Source organism: Stegastes partitus, unplaced genomic scaffold (assembly GCF_000690725.1).
Source record: "Stegastes partitus isolate 25-593 unplaced genomic scaffold, Stegastes_partitus-1.0.2 Scaffold485, whole genome shotgun sequence".
NCBI lineage: Eukaryota > Metazoa > Chordata > Actinopteri > Pomacentridae > Stegastes > Stegastes partitus.
The window spans coordinates 321,322-344,837 of NW_007578216.1; the positions used below are offsets into that span (position 1 = coordinate 321,322).

Here is a 23,516-nt window from a genome sequence, read left to right on the forward strand (position 1 = left end):
CACGGCTCAGACAGCCACTTACAAAAGTGTACTTGAAGGCTGAAGCTTAAATGTCTTCTGCTGGTCCATCAATAAAGAAATGAACTATGTTTATAAAGATGGATGCAAGGGAATCAACTCAATTCAAAATGGGGAAGAAGACAAAGAGGAAAGAACTCAGTCACACAGCCAACCACATGATTTTGTATAACTTTAATTTTCTCTGAACCAAGGCAAAGCACATTTCAGCATCAAAGAGTGCAGCTTATTTTTTTCTAGACAACTCAACACAAACCATTGCACAGTTTTATAATTATATACTGAAATTATACAGCTTTGTAGGAGAATCTATAAGCACAAAATAAAATGTCCACAAAGGGGAGCCTACACAGCATGTGGGACAGACACAACTCCCATACATTCCTTATAGAGGGTCCTGGCTGGGCAAGATGCACTACAGCAAAGTGGCACTGTGTTCATTAAAGTGGCACAGATGTGCCTTGGGGGGGAAGAAAGTCAGGTTTCTTTTTTTTTTTTTAATTTACTTAAAGTTCATCCCTTATATTTTGCCTCCTTGTGAGCAAATCTCAACTTCAGGGGTGCTGGAATGTATCAAGCAGAAGGAACAAAGAGTCAAACGTCTCCACATCAGCATTACTGCGGATCGGCCGAGCACAGGAGCTCCAGCTCTCTCTAGTGGCCGTCCGTAACACCAGGCAGAGAAATGGCAGTACAGAGCTGCAGAGCTAAAAACCTCAAACCACCACGGAGGCAGCAAAGATATCTACGACTGCTGAGACACCAGTCCTTGAGTTACTTTCCGGAAACCACTCGATACGGCATCCACAAGTAACAAGCATTTGACTTGCACTGTGACACAGAAGTTGACACATGACAGCTACCGGGGACGAGCCTAGAAAACACCCAACTGCACTAAAGTCACAGCGAGAAACGACAGAGAAAATACTTTTCTGCTATCTCAATACTCTTTCCTATATGGCAATATTAACACTTTAAATATTCCTCTAACCAAAAATACTAAAGAACACTTAACATGTTTCTAAACATCTTCTTAATAAATGTACAATATAGTAACTTGGAAAAGGTTGGATTTGCTTACAGTAAATAAAATAAATACTTTAAGAAAGATAAAATTAAGACCGGTTAGATGTCACACACAAAACTCATGAATGGAACGACATTGACAGACATGTGAATGAAGTGACATTCAAACATGGGAACAACATGTAAAGCCATGCTTGATTTTTACAGTGGTTCTTTTTATGAAAAAATATTGAGGTCAACTTTTAAACATGGATTGCCATAATGAAGCAAAAGCTGATTCTGGGTTACAAAAAAACAGATGCCTTTGCTTAAAAATATAGAAATGTTTAAGGACAGTATCTGATGAGAGGAAATTTAAGGTGGGAAACTCATTCTAAAGAAATTCTCAGTGAAGAAGTAATTAACAGTACGCAGACAACGGCACAACAATAAGTTGTTTTGTATGGTTAGCATGGAGACACTCGGTACTGACCTTCACATCCCTGCTACACTGACTACTGTATGATTGTTCATATTGCTGTTTTGTCCTGTAACTCTTGAGTATAGAAACAGTTCTGCCTGCGTTATCTAGCTTCACTGACAAAGATAAATCCATTCTTTCTCTGATTGGACAGAAACACAACAATAAATAGGCACAAACACGATGCTGACTGGTTGATTTGTAAGTGCGGTGGATGTTTACAGCTGAATCTGTGTCTATGGTGTCTTTTCTTCACAACCATAAAGAACCTTGCAGATTCACCACATTGATATTAATAAGTTGTCTTTTGGAATCTACTGGACATTTCAAATGTCGCTTTCCAACTGTATCATTTTGTGAGTTTATAAGTCATTAATTTAGGAAAAATATAAGTAGATGTCATTAAAACATGGTGGAAAACTCAAACTGAAACAACAAAGCAGAATGTGTTGGCAGTTTAAAGGGAACACTCCTGCAACTTAGTTCCCTAAAGTTGGAAAACTTAGAAGAGTCAGACTAAAAAGGAACTGTCAAAATTGCTGCAGCAGAAGCAGAGATAGCACATGGATACCACACTCCCCAGAATGCATCTCAACAGCATCTTTAATTTAATTGTCCCTCATCACATTTTTCCACTGCAATTTGTCGTCCCTAAGTTACTACAAATCAGGCAAGTGAAGATGTTGAGTATTCCTCTTTATGAGAAATGATATTTATGTATAGAAATCAGTGCAATGCCTCTTCAACTTCTGCCAAGAAAACTACAGACAGAGTGAAATTCATTTTGAAGGCTTGACAAACACAAAGAAACCCAACAGCGAAGAAGCTTCAGCTTATATATTTCATCACCAAATCAAACATACACCTGCCAGTAGCATAAATATCAAAGAATCCTGCTGCAAAACCTCTGGGAATGAACAAGGATATGTACACAGGTGATTGTATTGGCAAAGTCCAACATGAACACATGCAGGAGAATGCTATTGGCCACTTTAACAGGTCAAGTTGACCAGTGACAGTAACATATATTGTGTCTGTGCTGTGAACACGGCAAGGTTACAACACACAGAAGCAGAGAATGGCAGTGCAGAAGCCATCATTGTACCCTGCTGTTACAAACAATCTCAGGCCAACAATGTGACAAGGACGAAGCACAACTCAACAGTAATCGCTGAACACATGTAAAAGCTATTACAGCTCCATGATAGAGATAAAAAAAAAAGATGGAACACAGAACGTAACATACAACGTGACTGTTCACTCTCAGGGAAGCGTTCTCTTTTCTTATTAAACAGCAACCAGGACAGATTGCGGCTGTTATGCTGAAAAGGGTGCTGGTGTCTGTCGCACTGGCCTTCAGAGATATCTTTTGATTCAGAATAAAACACTAAACTTCTCCCTACAACACAAAACAGTTGTCAGGTTTATCGGATTCAAATACTTGAGTGTCATTTAGTTGTTCACTTTATAGTTCGGCACGATCGTATAATGTTAATGATTTGGCCAAGCAGGATGAATGGCAGAGAAAACAAAATGAAACGCAAGAAACAGATGGCAAAGGTGAATTCAGCCTGAATAAAACAGACACAACATTAAGATATAATAGAACATACCAAATATAAAAACCATCTATGTATAAATAGAAACAATCACAACAGAAAATTAAAAAGTGAAATTTGGAGGGGAGGTGCAGCTCAAGTAAGAATACAGTGAGTAACAGGGTTGAGAGCAGTGCATTCAAAAAAAAACAAACAAACAAAAAAAAAAACATACAATAAAATATTAACACACATTATTAGGTATATAGAGGATATCCTGTATTCAGGTAGAAATGTACAGCTGACCAACGTTTTGTTTAACAGTGTTAATAGGTAGAAGCTGACTATAATGGAAAACAGTACAGTAATTCACAAACTCAACCTGATAACACTAGTGTCAGAAACAAGATTCACAGAACACAAACACGCACGACTCTCATACCCAAATGAAATGGAATGACCCAAGGCTGTCGTTTTTTTTGTGTTTTTCTTTTCTTTTTTTTTTTTCTTGGATGTGTTCTCGCTCAAACAAAGCACTGCGAGTCTCCCAGAGCTCCGGGGCCGCTCAGGGCCCCTGGGTGCTGCCCTCCTCTCTGCCTCCCCCCTCCCTTCAGGGCGAGCTGCTGTGGGCGTCTCTAGGCGGCGGCCTCCTCCAGCATCGGCAGCAGGCCCTTCTCTGTCAGGTGAGCCTTCAGCGAGTTGAAGATGTGGAGCTGCTGATCAGCTCGGAGGGCCAGGAGCTGCTGGATCACCTTGCTGGGGTTTGGGCCCCTGAGAGACGGCGGAGAGACAGTCAGACACAAATCTTCTATTCAAAAATGAGCTGAATTGGCCTGAACCCCAACCAGTTTCTGGACAGTTTTTGCTACTGTCACACTTTTACTCACTGAAGGTTCATTTTTCACTGCAATACAAAGTCCTGCATCACCATGGTAACAACACAACCATGGATAGAAGGAGAAAGAACTTAAAAATCTCAGTACAACTTTTTATGCTAAAAATCACTTTTTTAAAAAAGAAAAAATGAAAGTTGAATGTCCTTGATTATGGATTTTACAAAAATGAAAGAACCTGGGATCAACATGCACAACATATTTCTATGTGTTCAAAGGTGTTACCAACACTGGAAGAAATGGTGGATCTACAGACTGTATATATTTTACTCCTTACATTTGTTATTTGATTCCATACTTTTCTGCTGTTCAATAAATAGTCAATGAATTTTTGGCTTGTGACTGTTGGTTGCAACTGAGTCAGTCATGGTTTCTCACAGAGGAGCACAGAATTTTGGCTTTTGGCTTTTGCAAACTGTTTATTTTTGGTAAATATTTGTATGAGCATTGTAGAATAAAGTAGTTTTTTTTATGGAGAATAAAATAGTTTTAATGAAATATAACCATTTTAAGCTTAAAAATTTTAAGACAGAGCAGAATGTCACATGATTAGTTTAAGGACCACTGGAAATGTATAGATGTGATGATTGTTTCCGTTTTACAGTTTCTGGTTTTAATAAATGCTGTCATTTTGACATTTCAAACACAACATGTCTTGCTGCTGGTGGGTATTGGGATGCAGAGGGTTAAAGTCTTCCTCCACCCAGCAGTATTCACCATACATTATTTTTTTCATGGTAGCATGCTACAATATCATCATGTACACATCACATCATGTTCATTTTCTTTTCTTTTTTTTTTTTTTATCATGTACACATCACATCATGTTCATTTTCTTTTCTTTTTTTTTTTTTTTTAATTTCCGATAATGGCTGAAACTTAGTTGTATTGTAGAGCAACACTGACTCACATCGCCAACCTTGCCCTGTGCTTTCACTCTGCCTCATAAACACACTGACAACAGAAAACAGTCCCTCCTCTCCGTCCACACGTGACATTAATACATGATCATGTGCAGGAGGAGGGATTACTGCTGGCTTTTCCCTGCAGAGAAGACAGCTGGTTGAATTCCTGAGCAGGATCAATGGCAAATTCTTGAAGGGAAGACCTCTGCACAAATTTGTCCAAAAGTAACAGAAACTCTGACAGTCTGTGTTGTCAACACAACACTGTCAGTCTCAGAGACCCAGCTCTTCAAATAAGTTTTTAACAACCATGTCAGGAGTGTAGCTTGTAAGGATATCTGCAAGTTAATGTTTGAATACAGCTGGGTTGTTGAGGTAGTGGCCTCTGCTGCTCGTCAATGAATGCCATTAATGTTAACTCTTTACCTTAGACACGGAAAATTTGCTTCATGAGTCCAGATGACTCTAAAAAGCTTGTCCTGACATTGTGGCTACACTCGATGGAAAACATAAGCAGACTGTTCACACAGTGGATGTGCCATGGAACATAACTTTTTACTGACTACACCTGCAGTGTATATAAGGTGTAGAGTGGTTATGGTGGAACAAGACAGAGAGCTTGCATTTTAGGATTGCTGTGTCGTCAGTTCTTTCAGTTTGCGTAATATGGGTGAGTTAACACCCACAGACTACAGTAGAAGCTACTAAGAAACCCCACAGAACAGGTCATTTCCTGTATTCCTGGAGTTTAATTTAAAAAGTATGCTCACACTTTATGACCCACTTATGTGTAAAAATGGCCACACATAGTCAAGTAAAGAATATAAACAGAAGACTGTGCTTTTACATTTGCAGAGCGTGTCTCTGAGACACAAATACACAACATGTACTCGCTGTTCATATGCCTGTTGTAGCCACTTATTGATTGGAGTGGAGGTGTAGTGATGCAGCAGCTGCTCCGTCAACAAACATGACACATTCAGTGCAACCACGGCGCAAGGAGGCACGAAGACCATGTGGACCAGATGTATTTGTTTTTCAGTTATCTGAAGTTAGGCATTGAAGTTGTTTGTCACCAAGTACAAATAAGCTACAGTAGCACTGTACTAGCAACTGCAAATAAAATATGAGCAGCAGAGCATCTTATATTCTGTATTATTTCATAATTAATTTAGAAAAGTGTAGTATTCCTCCATCCAGATGCCCATTTTCTCTTGTTAACAAAAAACTACAACCAGTAAGCATAATTCTAAACTCTTTTGTTTGTTCAAGCATGTTTGTAAGAACGGATTCATCTGATTGTATAGATGATCCTGTCATGATGTAATATAGGAGTAATGCTATCTACCTGAGACAGGTAACTTGTAGCTTCTAGTCTTTTTTGGCATCATTACAGAACACTGGTTCAGCAGCACAAAGTCATGTATTTAGCCGTCATCAACAGTGATCAGAGTTAACTACAGCTGATTAAACATGCCAGCAAGAATTGTCTTTTTGAAGATTAGCTAGAAATGAAAGAATAAGTTTTCTTTCGGAACATATTGCTTCAGCTCTAACCTAAAGTGGGTGCTGCTTATTCAGCTCAACACCTTCCCGTGCACATTTTTAATGTTAGCAACCTTACAAACATGTTGTACAGGCAGAGAACAGTAACTTTAGTTAAACTACAATTACCTGGCAACCTGAAAAGTTGAAAAGCCTGCATGTTGCTGAGAGCATAAGAGTGTCTGTGTGGGCATCAAGGACAAAATCTGACAATAAGCAAAATCACTTTAACACACAAAAATCTCCAGGCATTGTGTTTTTACCTGATGAAACTGGCAATGTAGACATTGACGAATGTGGCCATGAGGTACTGGCAGTCGAACCTGTCCATGATGCCACCGTGACCTGGGATAGTGTTGGCAAAATCCTGACAGGAGAGAAGACAGCACATGAGCTTACACTGTGCTCTGAATGTGGACAACAGACATCAACGGTCATAAAAGAAGTTTGTAAATAATGTATATGTATGGAGCATATTCATAAAATAAATGGTAAGTAATCAAACACAACTCACAGCTAACCCTAACCGCTTTGCTATAAATATGTAAAACTACATAAGGTTGCCTTCCTCTACGACCATGCACAGTGATTTTAACACTTAGATAGCAGCAGCTGACTGAAAATGAACTGGCTCTGCCCATATGCTGACTAGCTCCGGAGGGTTGACGGTCACATCGATACCTTGATCTTGAAAGCTCTCTTGAAGCCGCTGGCAAAGAAGCCGCCAAATGGTCCCACGATGGAGGCAAAGGAGGAGAGAGCAATGCTATGAATCTGGAATGGATATAGACGCACTGTGGTCTGTGGAGACAAGAAGGAAGTGTTACACAACACAGCCACACACTCAGCACAGACCAGCTGTGAACAACATTTAAACATTTTAGCAAAGGCCAACTGTTGCAAAGGTCAAGGCAGCCATATGAAGGGCGAAATTGCCGTCCTCTTTTTGGTTTTGAATTTAGTAGTTTTATCCTACATATATGAGCTGGACTACCAGCGAGGTGCTGATGGGAAAAAAAAGCTTTATGTATGACTGACTGTACAATTATTTAGACATAACAGGTTAAAAAAGAGCAGGTTAACATTTTCCTTTACAACGGATCAATAAAAGTCCATTAATACTTCACACAATGAAAATCTTTGTAAGAAAACCATACAATTTGGAACCAAATATTGTGTTTAAACACTGTATATTGTTTATACCCAATATCAGTATGAGAGGACACTGCAGCAGCCTACAGTCTTACCCATCCGGTGACAGACTCCAGGATGCCAGGCAGGGCGTAGTCCTGCAGCTGAAAAAGCTCTGATGGCTCACAGTCCCTCTCGAAGCTGTTGGAGTCGTTGTTAAACTCCACTGGACACACGAAGTAGTGGTAGCCGGCCATGACGTAGGACAGCTGAGAGTGGAGGGAGATTCTGTAATTCTTCAGTCACCTCACTGTCACTTTGATCTATTTAAGCTTTTTGTGTACTGGGATAAACATATATTGGAACACTGAACTGCTGAGAGTTATCTGCTATTGCTGCTGTGCTCCTGTTGACTGGGAGCTCACAACCACAAATATATTAAAAGCTGCTAATACAGGTGGACAGAGCTGCAGCAAACCTTTAATTGCTAACATATTGTAGATAGCCTCTGGCAAAAGTAACGATATGATGAAACAAAAACAACAAAGAAATAAAAGCACATAGTACCATGATGCCAAACACAATAGTGGCAAAGAGTCCACCGATGAATCCCTCCCATGTCTTCTTAGGTGACAGCTGCAACAGCCGAAATCAAAGAATTAATATGTCACCAAGTACACTATTATAATCCTGATGTGACCTGCTGTGGCATAAACATCAAAACACTCACGAGGAGAACAATCTTTAGATGTTAGGAAATAATTCTCCGTAAAGTTTGCATTTAACGTTTCAGCAGCTACTGAGAATAATTCTAACAACCAACCTTGATGAGTGGAGTTCGGCCGAAGAAGAAACCAAACATGTAGGCCATAATGTCATTACAGATCACACAGGAAATGGGCACGATGAACCTATGTGGACAAAGAAGAGCTTAAATCACAATTGTCTACATTTGCTTAAGTACCTCAATTGGATTATAGTGACACAATCAAGATGAGTTAATTACGAAACAATTAGATTCTACTCCTTGCGTAGACATTATCAGAGAGGAGAAGCCCTGTTTCTGCCTCTTATGTTCAGCTGGACAGTGTCAGAGATTTGCACTTACCAGATCATCCCCTCAAACAGGTTGTGAATGATGAGGTGGGACTGAGTCACTACGATCAGCAGGGTCACATGGGTCCAACCAAACTGTGGAGACATTACAGCAAGCTCAGCCACGTGTCTACACGAGGATATGTTTATATTCAATATAATGACTGACTTGTCACTATGAATATTATTTGAGTCATTGACACCTGATTATATTTTATAATGGGGCAGCAAACTTGTAAAGATACATAATTGGCAGCTATTTCCCGCAGGAAAAAAGTAATTTGAACTAATTTCTTACATTTACTGACTTAATGTCTTGGATTAGGTCAAGAAACGGTCACCTGTGAATCACAAAAAAAGTTACAGAGGATCTCTGTAACAGTAATAAACTACTGACTGGATGAGATTACTGAGGAGCATGTAAGGGAATTACCTACACTATAACAGATGAAATATTTATTGTTTTCCCCCTGATTGGTCTGAATAACTCACTGCAATGTTGCTTTTTCCACTGAGCTGAGTCCTGTCCAACTAACAGACGAATGTCCAGTGACTGGTTTGACATTTTGATAACAGCACAATTCCAATTTAGCTAATTTAAAGTTTTAAAAAGTTGACTGGCATTATTGGGACAAGCAGGTTCATGCAACTTATACTAGCCTATGTTTTCCTACTGTAGCTTCTGGTTTGATGGCAGTTACGCTAAATGGTGAAATGGTTTCGAGCAGTGCACTGGACACAAAACTACATTCTGTCTGAACGGGCCATCATTATTTCCTGGTGATGAAATTATTGCACAGTGATGGCAGGACAAATGCTGGGTGTAACAGCTAAAACATGATCAGAAAATAGCTTGATTAAATCCACAGTGAGACTGGAAATGTGGGGGTAAAAAAGGGGCAAAAATGGTCATCCACCTGGCAACAAAAGACATATTTCCTGTCTTGTGTCTCATTATGACGTAGGGTACGAATAGTGTTCTTTATACATAGAACTGATGTGATGTTTCAGGATAGGTTTGAGGTTAATATACCAAACACAGTTGGAGTGACTGTGCCAGACATTTCTATTAGAGCAATCTTTGGCCCACTTCTCCATTTACTTGAGGGCCTGTATTTTAGCAAGCCTCATCAATTACCCAGTCGTCTCTGGAGGAGGGTTTTCAGGAGGAGGCGGGGTGCCACTTACCATGTAGAACTGGAGGCGGTAGTGTTTCTTCACCAAGCTCAGCACAAACATGCAAAAGCCTGCAACAACAAAAGACAATAACAACTGAAACAGAGACGAGTGGTGCCGGTAAAGAGGAAGAGGTGAATTAAGAATCGAGAATCAGAATCCAGGTCATCTTTGGCCAAAATGATTAAATTTAGCTTGACCTACTTCAAACAAAGCCCAGTTAATTGTGCTGTGAGTAGCTCAGGGTCAAAATGGTTTCTCATGGCTGAGGTGAGGTGAGGTATGGGCAGTGTAAAGGAAAGAATATCTCTGACAGAAAAAGAGACATCCTGAAAGGCCCAGCTTCCTGGACTCCTAAACTGACACTTAAGCTTTTGCAGGTTAGATGTAACATGCATTACATGACAAAACTCCACAGAACTGATCGTTTCCTGTCACTTCAAGCTATGACAGCATTAGCTTCCAAACCTTTCTGTTCACAGACATGTAAAAAAGCTGAGCCAATCAGTTTCACCTTGTATCTTGTAAGCAAGAGGTAAAAACAGACGGGTGCTTCCTTCCTCCCCACATCCTGTTTGGCATCAGCCAGAAGCTGCAGTAGAACTGTATCACTAACTGACAACCTGCAGCACAGGATGTGGGGCTTCTGCGGCTCACACAAGGACTGAAATAGCCAACTCTGAACAAAAGAACATACACAACTTGAGATCACTGACACTAATTACTGACTGGACCTATTTTTATTTCCCAGTTGAAGCTTTAAAAAAATCGATCACTAACATCTGCTGAGAGAAAATCCTGATGCAATCTCTTCTAATTAGATCAGCTGAATAACTGGACGGCATCTCGCCTGGGTGTAACAGCAATTCAGTCAACTGTAATTTAATTCAATACGCTTTATGTACATGAATATCAGGTTAACAGTATTGCCGAAGCATCAAGGACGGTGTAGTCTCATGGGATACAAGATGCAGATGAAAGCCTGCCACTGGCTGCTCATTGAAGGCGTCTTTTTCCTTCTCTTCTACTATCTGTGTGCTACCGTGTTCGTCACTACAGGAAACAACAACCTCCGGGCTAACAACACGCACACTCAAAATTTCAACTTTTGAAGAGGATTTGAATCGCGCAGGAAGGCAATTTGTACTGCGATAGTTCAACTGTAGTGCTGAGTCTCTTCTTACCACACTAGCAGTGTTTCTATTGAACTGTCAAGTGAATTTGAAGAGAATGTTTGAAATGCTGGAAAAACTTAATTTGACTAAATTTGTCAGATGCTGCCATTTCAATTCACTTTTTGTGATGCAATAATTCAGAAATATGCATAAAAATACATAACAGAAACACAGCTATTGTTATAAGTCTAATGGAGGAACTTTAACAGACCAAATGGAGTGGATTTCAAGGAATCTTCACACTAAGACATGATGATTTTCCCACATTAGGTAGACAGATTTAGAACAAAAATGAAGTCTTTCATAGAAGCCTCCTTCAAATGAAAGCCTGTTATCTTGTGCACTAGTTCATATTTGAGCAAAAGGTGCTACTCAAGTCACTACTAAATAACTTGAATGAATAAATGTTTTTGTGGCTCTTGGTGTTACAATGTGGCACATAAAAAAAATCCAAACATATCTGTGAAAACGCAGCATTCATTGTTACACAGATTATCACACCAATATGAAGACAGACTTTTATGTTCAGTTGGACTCTTGTGTTTGTACCTGTGAGGTAGAGGACAAAAGAGATGAAGCGGTGGTATTTGCTGAGGATGCGAAGCGGCTCCTCTCTTTGCACCAGTGTGAAGAAATAATCTGTCACAGTCTCGCCATAGAAGAAGTAGTTAACACACAGCAGGAAGTACCTGTAGGGCAGAGGGTTGGAGCAAATGTACACATCTCACAGTGTTGTGACGGCAGCTAATCACATTCTGAATTCAACATGCCTGCAGCAAAACCAACACGGTTGAGACATTCAGGCCATCATGTGAATACACTTAGCCGACTTCCCCCCATGAAAGACAGCAGACAGCAAAAGGCTTTGTTCTTCCAAACTAAAAGCTTTATCAGGTTTTCCAGGCTCATGGCATGGTGGACATCAGGGCTTTGCTATCTAGCACACCGCACTGTACACCACTACTGCTAAAATCAAACATCACTGATGATTCACACTATTTCTGCTGATTGATTTATTAATCTAAGAGGTACTAAAGATTTAAAGACAGGCCAGAAAACAAACCTCAGGACGTCTGCAACAGAATAAAACATGAGACAACATAATAAGGAAGAAGCCAACATGGAGAATGGCTATGTTTATGACACCTCTGTAAAATGTGCAACTTCATCTGTCTGTTGGTTTCCTCACCAGCTCAACGTCCTGAACCAGGGCAGGTGGTAGGAGTGGTACACACTGTAGCCAATGGTGATGATTTCGTGGAAGCACTTGATCTGAACACAGAGGACCTGCACAGAGAAGCACTGTGTTAGCAGGGGAAGAAAAATCTAGAGCACAACTCAGTGTGTGTGTCCTCCAGCACAGTGTCCTACTGACACAAAATGGCTGATAGGCCTATTTTCAGGGAATTCCCAGATGAGTAGAGCAGCGATCCTACATGTTATTAGAGAGCCTGGATCCCCATTAATCCATGAGATTAGGTTTTTCCTTTGTGTGTCAATGTTACACTGAACATACTGCATAGAGTATCGTGAACTCACTGAGAAAATGAATTGTGCTGCACCTTAACCCTCTGAACCCCAGGAAGTGCCTGGCTGTTTTTGGTTCCTTTCACATCTCTTGTCATTGTAGGCTCATTTTTCACTGCAATACAAAGTCCTGCACCTCCATGGAAACAGCATAACAATGACTAGAAGTAGAGAACTCAAAAATTGCTTGTGCAGTGTAACAGATATGAAAACAAATATATACAACATTTCCTAAGTGCCCACAGATGCTAACTCGTGTTTTTCCCACTACTCAGCACATCATCAAATATGTCACCATGATGACAACAACTGTTTTTGAGTCATTCTACATATAATTCGTTGATGAAGTATGCATACTTTCCTCTTAATCTCTCGTTATCTCCTCTCTGCTCTGTGTAAACACAGCCTACACTTCATTGAGAAAGTCCCGGTGTAAATACCTTTTTTGGGCGTATTTTTAAATGACACACTTACAGTAAAATGATTTTGATAAAATCATGATTTTAAGCTTAGATTTCATTGTTTTCCTAGGAGAAACAAAACTTACACATTCAAGAACTGTAATAAAGTTTAAAATCTGATCATTCTTTCTGTTTCTACCGTTTCCAGCTCTGAAAAGTTGTGAGAATTTCTGATAAATTTGTTTGTTTTTCAAAAGCACTGGCAGGTTTTAGGGAGGATTAAAATACATAAATATGTTAAAATAGAAAACAGCTCAGACTGTTAATTTCCCATTTTCTGTTTCCGGTAAACTTTAGAGCTTCTGTACAGTACCATTACTGTTGCTTGTACTTACTATCATCATAAGCACCATGGGGCCCAAGTAGATGATGAAGAAGAAGAAGGAGATCATGGCTAATGTGAGGATGCCTCGTACCCACCAGTTCTTCCATCTGAACAAAACACATAAACACTTCTGTTAGCCAAAAGATCAGTGAAATACAGAGGAGGTCAAACAGAGACAAACAGAGAAAAACAGAGACAAACATTTGAATGAAATAATGGATTGGCAAAAACAAATAAATAATAGTGATAAGAATAAATTAAATAAGTTAATAGGCGGCCAGGTGTAGAATACATCAGATCTGTTATTTGCATCCTATATATGTGGATACCTCTGTGATTCTTGATGGATATTGTGTAGACTTTCTTTTCTGCGTTACTGTGAATGTGTTTTCCATAACTGCAGCATCCGAAACAATAGTGTAATCATACCCATACACACAAATCAAATTCGATATCTGCCATTAATACACATCCTACAGTTCAGTGATTCATCTGTTGGTCAAAGGAAACTATGTGTGAGGAGGAATTCCTTTGTCTGACTCATGACACCTCCACATGTGTAGCAGAGCTGACATGTAGTAAAGTCAAAACATGGCCCTCTGGTTTAGGTTAGCAGGTTAGGATACACTACACTTACATTTTTTCTCTTAGAAAATGCACATTTTAAGATATGCTTATACTGTTTCTACTTATGTTTTTAGGTTTACAACATATTTTTCGATCCCCCAACCCCTACGACCCTAGCGATGATTAAGCGGTGTATAGATAATGGATAGAGGAATGGATTTTTCTGCTTAAGTTTATCTATATATTTTGTAATGTCAATACTTCCAAGACTTTGAATGGAAGCAACTGTAACATCAGTAATTTCCCATTGGAGATCAATAAAGTACTTCTGATACTGATGGAAATAGAGCATGTAGTCCTACCTCAGAACACAGACTGCTTTCTTAGATACTGGAGGTCTATAAATATTACTGAAAATGTTCTCCAGGATCAGAAGACTCATCTTTACAGGCGTACTGTATTGTTGCATACAAACCTCCAACACTTAGCATACCTTGAGGAGAGTCCTGAAAGAGCCTTGTTTAGAACCTCAGGGGTGTCATCAGGGGGAACTGGCACCTCTGGGACCCCTGAATCCACCTTGGACTCAGTGTCTGACACCCCATCTTTTTCCACTTTCAGCTCACTGTCTGAACCCTGACAAACACACAGACAGAGGAGATTTAAGGCACTGACATCCAGCAGAGATATAGTTCTGTAGCAGAAGCAGAACAAGCGTAACCAGAAACACAAGAAACATAAGTCATTATTGGATTTTTTTGGTAGTTTCATCTTAGATCCCGGTTGAATGTAGTACTATTTCCCTGCTCTTTCTGAGCAATCCAACAGCATGACACATGCCTGTGCTTACGTATTTCCAGGAGCACAGAGCGGCTGAAGGAATGTAAATGATGTCACCTAGTAAGCAGTCAAACTATAAGCAAATAGTATTTACATGACGACCGGCCTCAAAGCGATATCACATGATGTGGTATCTGGGTTAGATGGCTCAAGGTGTCAGTCGGCCTTTACAGCTCAAACACACAACTCATCTTGCACAATTTCCCCCAGTGCTGTATTGCAAAAACAGCTAAAAAAAAAACATCAGCTGCTCTGGCTGAGAAATTTCCTCTACATACATTTTCATTGTCTTACTTCGGTTAATTTGAAGCAAACTGTAGTCTAAACTTTCTGAGCTGAGTACAGTAACTTTAATCATGACACTTTTAATTCAAACAGTGTCACTAGAAATGTAGAGATAGCGACTAATGCAGAAAATAGGAGCAACCCAGGCATATGCTGTCTTTAAGCACTTTAATGCACTATTGCTTGGAGAAGCTTTCTTATCATAAACTACAAATCTTACACTATAAGCACTTCATCAAAGTACTTCTGTCTGGTTTTGCTAGGTCCTCAATCGGGCCGCATTCATTAGCTTTATACTGACACTGCAAAAATGCAGTCGTTTTTAAACCTATTAAATGTTAAAACACTCAACAAAAAAAACAACATAATACATGACTGTTTGAATTATACAGTTTTTTTCTACTAAAATAAACAAATTACACTAGTTGGTACTCAAAATTTTACCAAAAATGCAACCAAATTAACCTAAACTAACAATAGATGCTATTTAATAAAAAAACAAATCCTACCATTTTACAGTAAAATAGCTTTTCATTACAAAACTGCTTTATAAAGAACCAAACTGACAGGACTTATGGGCTCTGTAAACCTACACAGGTGTTTCTTAATGCTGCCTTTTCCTCTGGTTGAAGATGTGTGGTGGCTACACTGGCTTTCTGGCTGACTGGGTCGCCACGCTCTCTCTGTTATTAAAGTGCTAAAGTAATGCCCCCTCAAAGACCCCCTCCAATGAAAATCAAGTTTTGTACCCTGGTAACATGTCCATATGTTTTTTTTTTTTACATGCTGGAGAACACATTATGAGCCAAATAGCTGAGCATTTGCACCTTAAAAAGGCAGTGTACTGATGATAGTCTATAAAAATAAAAAAAAAGATTCAACCAGCCAGGGTTTCATAGGTAACTAAACCAAGAACCAATTTTGTGGGACTTTGGTAGAACTTATTGTATCATTACTGTTCTTCAGAATCAGCTTCTGGTTTGAACATGTAGATGAGCTGGTGTGCTTCAGCTGCAGTGAGTATGGAGGAATGAGGAGTGGACTTCATAGATCTGCACATTCTAGATGAAGCTATGCTATAGAGTTACATCTAAGGAGTTTTAGGATGTTATTTGAAAAAATAAATAAATAAAATTGCACATATATATATATATATATCTTTAATACATTTAGAATAGTGTAGACTGTGTAAATGAGAATTAGTGAGATGTTACCTGACCATTTACTAAATCCTGCCTCCATTTATTGCTGCTGCTACACCTGTACAGCTTTCCATTCTCACAAAGGACAGTCTTGGCTTGATAGTTGAGGTTCTGGGCTATTAATCAGGTCGGGGATTCAAGCCCCAGCACTGCCAAACAGCCACTGTTGGAACACTAAGAATGCCCCTAACCCTGTCTGTCCCAGGGGCATCTTATCATGGCTGAGCCTAACTGGGGTAAAGACAATTTCATGGTGCTTTAGTGCATTCGTCACAAATAAAGGGCGTTGATCCTGAATATATATTTTCTTATATAACCTGTAAAACTAAATAATGATGTAGTTTGCCAAAAAGTAATAAGCTCCTTTGCACTGGTAGTGAGGCTCGGCTACTGCTGTAAGTGGTAAGTTCTAACATTTGTAGCCTAAAATAGAAGAACACAATAATTTTCAATATATTTTTGGAATAAGGTGCAGTCTGTAAATATCCTAAATAACTGCAAACACCTGCGACCCATGGATGAGTGCTTCCTTAAAGCCTGATGAGTCACTTAATTCAGAATACATATATGTTCTGGTTAGAGTACTTGGTATGTATACAGACAAACACTGAGTTAAGGCTGAACAAACTGCATCAGATTCATCACATCAGAGCTGGACAAACTGTATTAGGCAAACAGGAGCAGGGCTGCCTCTGCAGGGTTGTATGTGGGAGGCTAAACGCTGCGCCAAATCATCTCCATCCATATTGTTGATTTCTCAGAACCATCTGTTCGCTGACGGAAGGCTGCTTAAAACACACTGATCTCTGCCTCTCCATGGTAACAATAGTGAAAAGGATGGCTGTCTTCAGACGGTGGCTGCTACATGCTGCTACTGCTCCGCTGAGGTTTCTTCAGGTCAGCTCGTCCTTTCACTTTTTACCCCCCACTGACCCCTCTGCTGCTGGTGACCAAATTAGGCTCGGACTCTGTCCCCTCCATCTATGCAGCAGATGGTCGACTTGCTGTTCTGTGACGCCCACTCAGTCTCACACTTTGGCTTTATAACTACAGCTGGATATTTTCTACATTAATAACATTGCTTTGTTGCTTTCTGCCTCAACGGCAGGCCTTTTCATATGTGCTGTAACTGTACATTGCATATTTTGTGTTCCATTCCAAACAGGTATGTTCACAATGTTGACAGCAAACATGTTATTGCTATTTGAGGACTTTATGTCCCTTCCTTAACTAGACCCTCTTAAAATGTAATGGATTAGTTTTAAGTAACAATATATCATAATTTAAACAGCAGTATATTTGGTAGTTTCTAGTTATAATTAGATGTCTTAAAGATCCCTTTCACATTAAAATGACACTTCTTACATTGTGATGACATGTTACCAGACACCAAATTATGCAGTTGCAACATAAAGCGTCTTGTTTTATCATTTCGGCCAAAATCAACAGATTCCTATTAAAAAATATAATATTGCTCCATAGGGGTGATGACACTGTGTCATCATTATATATTTTGAAGGTTCAGTTACTGCTAACCAGCTACCAGCAGCCTCTTTCATTCTATGCTTCCCTACGTGCAGGCCAAGTCACTGTTATGTCCTTGATGCCACTCAGCTGCTTCTCCAGTGAGTCTCTTATCCTGTGGTCAGACTCCAGTATAACAGTCTTAGACTGCAGCTGGTGACAGTAGTCCATGTTCTGCTCAGCACTGTGAGCCGGAGGGCCGCTCCAGCCAGAACCAAACTGGTTCATGTGCTGCTACACCAAGTCTGCCTGTGATCGGACAGCCAACTACATCTGCTAGCTGAGATCCAAGAGAGTGGATCTGGAGTCTTTCCACTGGATGAAAGCTTCACTAGAGTTGCAGCTCAGTGTCATGGAGGAGCACAACAGCAACCTAGCAGCTTATTCTGTAAACGGAAGGTCAATAAAGAATAGTGGAGAGGGGACTAACATCCTGAAAGAAGCATTAGAGTGGTGGACATATAAATCACAGCACCTAGTCAGAAGTTTCACAGTTAAATCTGAGCAGAAAGAGGATGCAGAGCTTTTAGAGTCTGAGTTTAATGAATAGGCTCTGTATCCAGGCAACCATATGTACTTGGGGTCAACAGATTATTGGTTTGGCTGATTCGCAGATCTTATATTCATCTTTTTTTTTTAAAACCGACTTCCAATTAAAGGAATAATTTTAAAATGCACTACTCTGACTCTGATGCGGCCTCCTCTCTGTCTGCAGTTACCATTCTGTGCTCTCAAGCAGTGTCCCGTCCACAGCCCCATCTGATTGGTTAGACATCATGAATAATAGCCTGTCAACGCTGAGGGACTGTTGGAGTTTCTGTCATTCTCAGTTTTGACACCAAGATTTTATATGTAGTTACTAGTCTTCTTGATTACTAACAATTGGCACCAATTTCAGCCCTGAAAAAAACATATTGGTTGACCTCTAACATGCACAACTGATCATGTGTGCATGACAACACGAAAATCTGAAGGAATATTATTCAGATGGTGGACTGCGATAGATTGTCGTATAATCTTTTAGCCGGATCACCCACTACTGCTGCTGATGTTGCTATATTGTAAAGAAGAAAAGAAAAAAAAAAGGTTCCCATTAGAATAAAGAATTAAAATCGCCTGCCACCCGACTGAGCTGGTTTTTTAAAGTCTGCATGTTGAGGTTGAGGATCACACTTTAGCTGCTGTAAGATTCAGTGTTTCTCCACCAGTGTCCCAAAGCGAAGCAGTGATTCCCAGAGTGGTGACGCCGTCTCTAAGCATTAACTCAGCCAAGCAAAACTGTGTATTTCCCAAGATCGGTAAAAATGTCATTAGCTTTCTTTCAAATTATATGTCAAAGCCCTGTGAAATAGACCCTATTCCTCCGTCACATAGCTGTCAAACCCCACTAGCTGGACACAGAGGCACGCATAAGAACACACATAGACACACACACGGGCCGAATCTCCGTCTGCTGGTTTCTATGGAGACAATATCCGTCATTCAGGATGCTTGAGTTAAAAATAGGCGCTCCTTTCACACAAACACTCCTCCCCTTTCATGTTGTCTTGTACAGGCAGCAGCGCCTCTGTATTTTTTCTTTTTTTTGTTCTTTCTTTTTTTTTAAAATGTCCGATTCATTAGTGCAATCCGCATGTTCAAGCTGTTAAAGGCCATTTTTTTACTGGGATTTTACATCCTTTAGATCCAGTGAAGTGTGATTCCTTCACTGTGATGTTTGTGATCCAGGTTTTCAGCTGCGTTCGTGCTGTGAGTTCATCAAACACAAATATCTGGGAGCAACTGTTTGGAAATGTTTGGAATAGCCAAAGATCACACGTGTGTTTAGACGGTCTACATGGTTTAGTGTGAGTCCATTGACATCCCCTGAGAGAAAGCTATTTGTCTTTAAATAGAAAAGTACAAAGCCGGACGATGCGTAAAAGATAAAGTTTGAGGCATATGTAATGGTTATGTAGTTCTATCAAAGACTCATTCATACAGTAGTAAACTTTCACTCAAAACAACACAAAAAGTAACTCTTGAAAACGAACGCCATTCCATAAACTGATGTCTTTAAAGCTGTTTTATATCCACCTTTTATTTAGTATGATCACTTTGTCACAAAAATTGGATCCACTAGTAACTTTCTGCAGCAATAAATTTCATTTTTCAGATGACTGTGTGACATTGTGCATGGCCTTTACTCACCTCAAAAACGTGAAAATTAGCACGCATTTCTACAATACCTTATAAGGTGCTTGCTACTGTTCACACCTAAAGTTCTTTTAAACCACGATGTTTAAACCAGGACAAGATTTTGCATTAAACTGCTATCAATCCTACATGTAAATTATTCAGTCGTGACATTAGGGGTGCAATGAATAATCTATGTAGTCAGTGTATGTCAGCTAAGACTGAAGATCAAACTAGTTGCCAATACATTTAACTGTGGGTTTGTTGGAGACATCACCACGTGTGTTCGTGCTGTCTTGGAATGTTCTAACATTAAAATGTGTCGCTACTAGATGTGAGTGGTGCGAGTATAAACGGTTTACAGCACCTAAGGTCTGCCACCTGCACTGGATTATATCAAAAACACATTCTCACGGTCTGGGGACATGCGCTGCAAGCAGACCAGTTTTACTTCTGGTCTCATTACAGGAGAACTGAGGTATCAATGACAGACCAAAATAATAATGTTGGTCTTTAGTTGTATTGTAAGGAAGCTTGGTTTTGAAAATTACAGAGTTTCAGCAGCCGTTAATGTCTGTGAAAGCACACACTGTAACTTCTCTCTTGTCCAGAGGCAGCTGACCTGTTAAACTGCTGTTAATAAGAAGCATCTGACATCCAGTTACTTTATGTGTCTGTCAGTAACGTTGTCTGATCCTGAGGGGAAAAAAAGATTTCTGAACTAAACCAAATGAAAACTAGACACAAAGTGGAAACAAAGCAGCTGAGATGAACTACAAACACGCAGGCACCAGCTAACTGTTGTGAGAACATTAATCGAACACGAATGCAACACGGCTGATGAGGATATAACGTCACTTTATGTCAGATATCCCTTCATGTTTCTGTCAGAAGGAATGAGTCAGTTCCTGGATTAATAACAGCACTCCATCAACCTTCATCATCCTCTACATGTTCGCTAAATAAATATATCACTGTACTAATGCTCTGTGTTTAAACACAAACAGTGAAGAGGATTTTAGTGAATAAACAAGGAGATCATTCATTGCATGAGGTTCTGCTCTGTAGTGGCGAGAACAGCTGTCTGGTGATACTGACACTAAATGAGCAGGACTGACAGAGAGAGCAGTTCCATTCAAACAGTCACAGTTTGGAGACGATAACGTTAACAGGATTTACTGAGGAGACGACCTGTAACCATGGTAATCATACATAAAGATGGCGACAGCTGTAGCCTAACAATGCTTAGAAGTTATACAAACGAAAAACACAGTAGTTCAACTAAAATGTCACTGATTGAAACTAGACATATGTTTATCTAAAGACTAAAACAGTATCAGATGGCAAATCTGACACTGATTCACATTACTGACAAAAATAACACAAATAACACAAAGGCACGCAACAGGCATCTTCACCACATCTATAGTCGGTAAGCACAGACCTACAACGACCTTAAGCTAAGTTTAAAAGCTGATTTCTGAATAAAGGCCATCAATGCAAAATCTAAATGGTTGATTATTTACTTCAATGATAGATCACTATTAAAATTTTGAGACAGCGCTCTACTCAACACATTCAGGTGACTGCATTTTGAGCTTTATTTGGAAAACTACTGTCAAATAAAAGTATTCCTTTTGTAATCTCTATTGATAGATAATACAAATGTAATCAACCAAATTGTTGCGCATATAAATAAAGACATTTAAAAATAAAGTTGTCAGAGTCAAATTCTTTTCACTGACAGTCATATAAATCAGCATTAAAAACGGTCGTGACAGTACCTACATAGCACAATACCTAACACTGATGATTACAAGTAAGTGACTGATTGCATAACCTGACAGGCAAACTGACAAAGTTGGCTGATCTGGAACACATCACGACCAAGAAATCAATCAAATAACTTTGAGGGATTCCCTGCTAAACTGACTTGCCCCATGTGGTTTGATGTCAGGAGCTAATGGCTCCACTACTCTCCCATCTGCTTTAATGTGTTCTCCAGTTCTCTGTAATCATCTCGTCCTACTTAGATGCCACATCCATCACACTCACCACGCCCCTTCCTGGGCTCACACTATTCCCACTTACACACCTTTTAACACCCATATTGACAACACAGAAGACGCATTTACGTCCCTGCAGTTTGACTCCAACTGGATGTTGATCCTAACATCTGGCTACACAGCAGCAGCAGCAGTTGTTGTCATTATCATTACAGCAGTGAGAGCAGCCGAGCTAATGCTGCTACACTGACAGCGACGGTGCAGGCTAACAGTAAACAAGCTAAAGACAACAGCTAACTTTAGCTAACACACACACATTTAACAGGAAAAACATGTCCTCACAAGTTATTACATGTAGAGGTTCACCTGAGGCTTTTCAACGCTTATGAAGCCCCAGTGAAAGGTTGAATGGTGCTAGCTGGAAGACGTCCCACCAGAACCATGTCTAATATTGCACAATTTACAGATGCATTGCTTAACATCGAACAAAAACGCCAGGACAAATATTGTTCTTGGTTTTTGTTACACGAGAACAGCTTTTCTATACATCGGCATATGTAAGATAAGGATAACAGAACTCATTTCGATGCCATTTTAACTTTTGCATTTGGTTCACTGTTGTTTTCGCAACAAACACGCACGCAGGAAGCCCGTAAGTCGCTTCAGCCAATCAAGTCTAAAATAGGAGTAGCTTGGCGGATGATTTGTATGGCGTGTTTCGGTGGTTTAGAAGAGCTTTTAAATTACAGCCGTTACTCCTTAAAGTATGCGACCGTGCCCCGAAAAACAACATTACATCATTTATTGATTCTGGCGTGACTTTTCTCTTGCCACACAATCCACACGATAACACATTATGACTATGAAACGGTTAGCTGCTAGCTAGCGTTAGCCGCGGCTGTAAATGGCAGGACCGAGTCGTGGCTAACGTTACCTTGTCCTCTGACGGCTGCTGCTGGAGCGGATCGGTGTCTCGGGCTCCACGGTGCCTAAGCTCCGTCATCTTAGCGGATCGCAGCCCAACGACAACAGCGAAGGTCCTGTGGCTCCGACACACAAACTCGTTTTTTGGACTGACAGATCTTCTGCTGAGCTCCCAGCTAGATTTTTACCAGAAACACTTCTCTGTCGAAGAACCCGATCGATAACAAAGTTGCAGCAATAACACATAAACACAACTTGTGGTTTTCAAAATAAAAGTCTCTTTGAGTGGCTACGGTCGTCCTCAAATTTATCCATACCCTTCCATAAAGAAAAGGTAAAAATAGTCACTCAAATAACTAGAAACTGAAAAAAAGCAACAAGATATATATATATTTTTATTTATTTATTTATTTTTTAAAAAAACGCTAAATTCTAATTTAATGAAATAAGACATTGCTTTTGAATTGTGCTTGAAAAGAATAACTTAAAAAAAAAAATTCTGTTGAACCACAATTTAAAAGCAATGTCGTGATTTTTATTACATTTTTATTTATCATTGCTTCTGTCAGTTTCAACTTATTTCAATGACAGCTGTTTTTTTTCCCTTCCTTAATGGGATGGTATGAATACATTTGAGGACAACTGTACAACCAACACAATGCTGCCAGACTCCAAATCTAAAATAACCTTATTTTCGATTTTATTTTGTAACTTTTAG

General features: G+C 39.7%; 1 protein-coding gene across 1 annotated transcript; it reads right to left on the reverse strand.

Moving 5' to 3' along the window:
- Positions 1-177: 177 nt before the first annotated feature.
- Positions 178-23,021, reverse strand: cds2 (CDP-diacylglycerol synthase (phosphatidate cytidylyltransferase) 2). Its single transcript, XM_008287066.1, has 13 exons — positions 22,809-23,021; positions 14,336-14,478; positions 13,286-13,382; positions 12,152-12,249; positions 11,512-11,651; positions 9,800-9,858; positions 8,625-8,707; positions 8,340-8,427; positions 8,084-8,152; positions 7,633-7,785; positions 7,067-7,186; positions 6,649-6,752; positions 178-3,813 (listed from the first exon to the last, which is right to left on the reverse strand). The coding sequence occupies exons 1-13, from the start codon at positions 22,875-22,877 to the stop codon at positions 3,678-3,680; spliced, it is 1,359 nt and encodes a 452-aa protein (XP_008285288.1). The 5' UTR covers positions 22,878-23,021; the 3' UTR covers positions 178-3,677.
- Between the last annotated feature and the right edge of the window lie 495 nt (positions 23,022-23,516).

Excerpts from the sequence above, each read along its gene's own strand:
- cds2 (XM_008287066.1), bottom strand. The coding sequence starts at position 22,877 with ATGACGGAGCTTAGGCACCGTGGAGCCCGAGACACCGATCCGCTCCAG. Across the intron at positions 14,479-22,808 it reads AGCAGCCGTCAGAGGACAAG|GGTTCAGACAGTGAGCTGAA; the intron begins GTAACGTTAGCC and ends TGTGTTTGTCAG. Across the intron at positions 13,383-14,335 it reads CTTTCAGGACTCTCCTCAAG|ATGGAAGAACTGGTGGGTAC; the intron begins GTATGCTAAGTG and ends TGTTTTGTTCAG.